This window comes from Eumetopias jubatus, unplaced genomic scaffold, assembly GCF_037043125.1.
Source record: "Eumetopias jubatus isolate StellerSeaLion01/CBP00866 unplaced genomic scaffold, mEumJub1_p1.0 scaffold_8, whole genome shotgun sequence".
Lineage (NCBI taxonomy): Eukaryota > Metazoa > Chordata > Mammalia > Carnivora > Otariidae > Eumetopias > Eumetopias jubatus.
In genome coordinates this window covers 67,103,215-67,109,214 of record NW_028274814.1, presented here as the reverse complement: position 1 = coordinate 67,109,214, position 6,000 = coordinate 67,103,215, and the positions used below count along the sequence as shown (strand labels likewise).

The window sequence follows — 6,000 nt, the reverse complement described above, 5'->3', positions numbered from 1 at the left end:
GCCATCTGAGATACATAGTTCCTGTTTCCTTTTATTTTTTGTTTTCACTGAACTCAACCATAGCCATTTGATTGCAGAAGTTTATCTGTGGGACTTAGAGAAACCATAAAAGGTTTCATCACACTGGAGTCTGTGCTTTGTGTTATTCTTCTTTACGTTCTCTCATCTTCCAAAATGATGAACATGAATCCAATCCTACATCTCACAACCGAGAAGAAAACACCTGCTGGATCTTGGGCAGTGTTCTGTGTGTGGCTATAAAGCATTCACCTTAGATATCCGTCCGCAGGAGATGAAGACTAGGGGTAAGGAGGCTTGGAGAGACAGTGGAGAGGGGCGCAGTGCGGGCTGGAATGTGGCTGCTCATCAGGGAGAGCTAGGTCAGAACTGAAAATGAGAAACAAGCGTGTCAGCAAGAAACGCATTTACAGGGGGCCAGGCACACTCGTAAGGGTTAGAGAGACGCAATCTTTTCATAGGAATTTTAAAAACATAAACACAAATTTTGCACAGAAAATAGTTTAAATATAAAGCATGCCAAGATGACCGCAGCTTTTCAAAAACAATGAAGAAAGAAAGAAAGAAAGAAAGAAAGAAAGAAAGAAAGAAAGAAAAGAAAAGAAAAGAAAGAAAAAGAAAGAAAGAAAGAAAGAAAGAAAGAAAGAAAGAAAGAAAGAAAGAAAGAAAGAAAGAAAGAAAGAAAAAGAAAGAAAGGAAGATGTTAAGGAAATGACATGTAAACCCTTCCCCCAATGTCGCTCTGTTCAGTTTCTGCACAGTCTCATTTCCTCTAGGTCTTTGTGTTAGTGGCAAGATTTCTTCAAATCGGTTCTTTTAAAACCAGTATGCATACCAATCACCTGGGGGATCTTGGTAAAATGCAGCTTCTGACTCGATAGGTCTGGGGTGGGACCTGAGAATCTTCATTTCCAACAAGCTCCCGGGGAGTAAACAATGATGAATCAAAGCTTTAGAGGACCCTACAGTTCTCTAGTAGATCCAGATTCCATAGGATAAGTAATTTGCCCATGGAAGCCTAATTTGCTCTAAGGGTCCCCACTACTTGCTTTAGTTTGGCAGTATAAATAAGACAGAATAGTTTTAAAACTTCCTATTTCCTGAGCATATCATGCAGACTTCCAAATAACCACTTCTGAGAGCCTCCAGTTTAAACGAACACATAAATGCCCAGGCTCATTAATGTCTTGATGTATAATCTTGAAGGACAAGGGAGTAAAATCATTGAACTTCGTAAGTTAAAACCACAAAACACTTTTGGGTTCGGACCTTTTCAAAGATGACTAACGGGGAACACACACTATGGGGATTTTTTTATTTAATCGAAAAAGACTGGCATTTTTCTAAAACTCTGCTTTCCCCCCTCATATATTATGAAATTCGGTACCATAGAATTCATTTCTGCCAGGAATAATATTTGAGAAAACTATTCATGGCTCAAATCATACCCATTTAATTAAGCCATGGCTCAAATACATAAATATTTAATAAATAATTTTTATTTATCTATTTAACTATTATTTTTAAAGCTAATATTATCATTGAAGTCATTAAAAATTGGCATTCAAAATCCTTTTTATCTTTGGTACTGAAATTATCCTTCAAGTGTATCTCTTGAATTTTGACACAAAATTATAATTATGTAAACTGCTGATCTGCTTGAGGTCATCCTCAATTCCCAAACTCTTTGAACTGCTATGAATTTAGTTTCAGAGGAGAGTGCTCTTCTGTACTAGTTAGAGCAACCAGTGATAAAGATGACTTTTCCTACCTATTTTTAAAATGTGGTGGGTAACCCTGGGAGAACTGGAGCTTAAACACAAGGGCTAAAAAAACCATTGCATGCCAAGGTTCTTTCTCCCCCTGCAGATGGAGTCAGATGGCCCAGAAAACACAGCAGCAGACAGACCCTCCCACAGACCTCACAGAGCTTCTGTCTGTTAGATCTGCACAGTTTAGAACACGTTTCTTTTTTAGGCAACTAAACACATTATTCAACATAAGTTAGGGCAAGTAGCATGGGGTGGTCACATTATACAAGAAGGGTGTTGGAAGGCCCCATGTAGTCCAAATACTCTTCCCAATCAAGGAAGACATTTCTTTTCTTTTTTTCTTTCTTAGTTAACATATAGTACGATTTTCGTTTCTGGAAGAAGACAAGCATTTCTGCTTGACCAGCTGAGCCACAGGTTATAGCTCACTTGGCCTAACACCACCACATTATATTCATGATGATTTAAAAATGTGTTCATTATTTCAGATTTTCATAAATACTTCATATTATACTACTTCTATTTTACATTTGCATAAAATGCCATACATTACATATATTAAGACAGAAACATGTTCTTGGCTTACCAGTTAAGAAATTATTTCTTAGATGTAAATATTTGATAAGTTCTAATTATTTCAGGTACAGGCTATATTCAGTTCTGATTGCTAACCGCCTTCAGGAACCCACTTGTTATTCAACCTTTACCATTTAAGAACCTACTTTTTGTAGGTAGATCATGTTGAAAACAGTAGGCTTAGGAAACTGTTACTAAGATGTAAAAATGGGTATTTCTTCAGAAAGTTTCTTTTGTTGTCCCAGTAAACAACTCCCTGATAGAAGGGGACTGAAGTGCTAAATCCCAAACATCGCTGTGTATTTAAATATTGCACCCAAGGCTGCCACATGTTGGGCATTCCCTTCACATTATGATTGTCTGTGATCTATAGACAACTTTAATAATGTAGTTTTACAGTGGAATCAATCTGTAAGAAGCATACATGGAAAATATGAAGAAAATGCTCATGATTCAAAACCCTACACCTAAAAAGTTATTTGAACATATGTAAGCTGAAGGAAGTATGAAACAATTTTTATGTGAGAAACAAAGATAGAGAACACTGATCTAAAGTTACTCAACATTGTGAGCATGTTTTATTTCTCATGTTTCTCATTAAGTAAACATTTTCCTTCCTTTTCAATTCTGGGATACAGGGTCAACACGAGTGATTTAAATTCTCTCTGCCTATACTCCTCACAGCATAATGAAAATTGGGGAGCATCTCCTGGTGGTACAGTGGTGTACCATGGTGGTTGGGACAATGTGCGCCAGACTTGTTGGGCTCAATTGCTTTCAGGATGGGTGACCCTGGAGAAGTTACATTACCTCCCCCTCCTCCTCAGTTTCCTGGTTTAAAAATGGGTGTGATAACTGTTCCTACCTTCTGGGAGTTGTAATGATTAAGAAGTGTAAAGAACTGAACACATGTCATGTACACGGTAAGAACTCAAATGTCGGCTGTTAATTTTTCTGCCACCAAGAAGTAACAAAAACTGTGAGGGCATTAAATTTGATCCATTTGGCAAAGGCGTGAGTGGGAAGGAAGCCAATCATAATCCCAGTGACTAGGAAAAGGAGTTTTTTCAGGACTATATGGATTTTATCATTTCTCTGTGGGGACCACAGAACCTGGCCTATGCTATATTCACATGGGTAGAAACTAGAAACATTTGTAATTCATTAAATTGCTTTTCTTTAAAGTAAATCATCCCTGTTGAAGGTATAGCAAGCAACCTAAATTCTGTAAGTTCAGAAGATACAGAACTGGGGCAGGTAACCGTTTAGTCAAACCAGTTCCTAAATATAAAAAAAACAAGGTGAAATAAAATTAAACTTAAAAAATTTCCCCATTAGCCTTTCCACTCCTTACCTAATTGAAACACTTAAAGAAGTAGGCTTCTCCACTCTTTCCCCAAGCAAATTAGAGAAGTTATGAAAAAGGCCACAGACCTTCATGTTGAGGAACAGTTAGGTACTGAGAATGGTTAGTAATAGTAACATATCAAGAGCACCCTATGCATCAGGCCTGTGCCACACTGAATCCCTCAAAACTATCTCTTCTGTACAAGTAAAAACAAAAAAAAAAAACCCCAAAAAACAAAAAACAAACAAAAACCACACACACACACACACACACAGAATTTTTGCCAGCAAAAGCAACTTTCCACGATTACACAACTAGCAGGGGGTAGAGGTGGGATTTCAACCCAAGCCGTCTGCCTCCAGAGCTCATTCACTCATTCCTGTAATCAGCAGGTGCTGAACATTGGTTGCGTGCCTGGCACTGTCCCAGGCCCTGGGGGAGTGGGGTGCTTGGTGGAGAATGGACTGTGGGTTAAGACCCTCATGTTCCTCACCACTGCACACACTGGGTCTCACTAGGATGGGTCTGAACATTTATCATCATATTCAGTTACTTACATAATTAAAATGACTCTACAGCTGGCAGCTGTAATAAGGTGGCATTCGTATGTTAGCAAAGAATGTTCCTGAAGTAAAAACTCTGTGGCTGGAATCCTGTTGGCAGACTAGACATCAGTCGGAAGATGCTGGTTTGGGACTTTTTTAATCATGTACCTTCTCCTGCTAACTCCTCGTCTCCCTCCTGCAACTGGCTGCATAATCCTCTCTGAGACCAGGTCACATGGGGGCTCCTGGCTATAACCGTGACCATATGCAGCCTGCTCCTGACATCTATTCTTGACGTACGTGGAAATATATCTAGGCCAGCCCCTACTCAAAAACAGCCTTGCCCTGGGAGAAAAGTAACACATACATTAAAATACGGAAAGAAAAATAAGTAGACTATAAAAGCTACAGACTATAAAAACTTTATACCATCAGAGGCCAAATAACTGGAGACGAAGTATTACACAAAGATGGACAGTCCTGGGGGGGAGGGTGGTGCTCTGATGCTGAGTGCAAGTTCACCCACATGGAGGTAAATTCATGATGGGTTTGTAAAGCTTTCATTGGAATAGAAATTGTCAACAAGTCTCCAGTTTAGTGTACGGGGAGTACATAAAGCTGCCTTTAAGATTCTTCAGTTAATTTCACATAAAGGGCACTATCACTGCAAATATTCTTTTAAAATGTCAATTATAAATTTTTCTCCAGCCTTCAAATTCAGTTTTAATGAGGATAATGAGTGGAGACAAAAGGGAAACACATTCATGAGATATGTTTTCTATTCTTACTGCTTATTTGTCTGAGAACTATATTCTAAGGACGAAAGACAAGCAAAAGAAAAAGTAGGGCAAACATCATAACAATTCCAGGTTTTATATTTTGGAAGGTAATGAATCACTGCACTAATCCTAGCATTTATTCGTACAAGGGAGATGAAGGCAGCCCTCAGTCTACGCACTAGTGGCCAATAAAATAAACTCTAGCTTTCTTGCATTTCCACGGAGCACGTGTAGACTTCAGGTATCCAGGGTATGTTAGCATAGCCCATATTTAAGATAAAATGTAGCAAATATAATTATGGATAGGAAGTCATGGTGTTGGAAAGGAGAGCTTGGGATCCATGGATCTGACATGCAGCTGGGTGAGAAGAGAAAGGACGTCTGAATTTACCTGACAGTTGGGCAGTCTTGCCTCCCGGCTAGTTGTGAGCACTGTGGCGGTACGGAGGCAGCAGGCTGCTGACAATCTACAAGAAACTGATAAATTAGACATGTATACAAAGAGATGACAGAGCATTGTGTTAGTAACTAAAGCAGTTGCCTGAGAGATTTAGTGAGGAATGTGCATTCATATAGAAACATCTGACATTTTGTTTCCCCCTGAATGATGCCAATAGAAAAGACGTTTTTCTTAATTAAATACAGTATTTAAAAATCAGTGATACAAAATTGGTAGTGGGGTTTCTCAAGTACATTAGAATATATGTGGCCATTCACATTTGGTATCTGGATACATCTAAAAATAAAGGGTCTATTAATATAATGAAAGATCTTCAAGTTCTGAACTTGAACATGATGGCAGTTACTTGCTTAGCACTTAGATCTGCTTTTCCAAAATGGAATATGCTACTTAGATCTGTTTTTCCAAATGGAATATATTCAGATAACTGCCTTTATTGTCAGGACACATGGGCATATTGTCAATCCCATAGGTACATTGAAAAAAAGCAAGCATGCAATAC

General features: G+C 38.5%; 1 protein-coding gene across 5 annotated transcripts in view; it reads right to left on the bottom strand.

The window, feature by feature from the left end:
• Positions 1-253: 253 nt before the first annotated feature.
• The window catches only part of BICD1 (BICD cargo adaptor 1), a 210,072-nt gene continuing 204,325 nt past the window's right edge, over positions 254-6,000 (bottom strand). For 3 of the 5 annotated variants that reach the window (XM_028113257.1, XM_028113256.1, XM_088025577.1), the window contains 2 exons: positions 5,430-5,505; positions 254-387 (listed from right to left, as the gene is read on the bottom strand). In XM_028113257.1, coding sequence (XP_027969058.1) covers positions 300-387; positions 5,430-5,505 — 164 coding nt within the window. In that variant the 3' untranslated portion in view covers positions 254-299. Of the gene's footprint in view, positions 388-5,429; positions 5,516-6,000 lie in introns of all 5 variants that reach the window. The other 2 variants (XM_028113259.1, XM_028113258.1) reach the window with 2 other exon arrangements.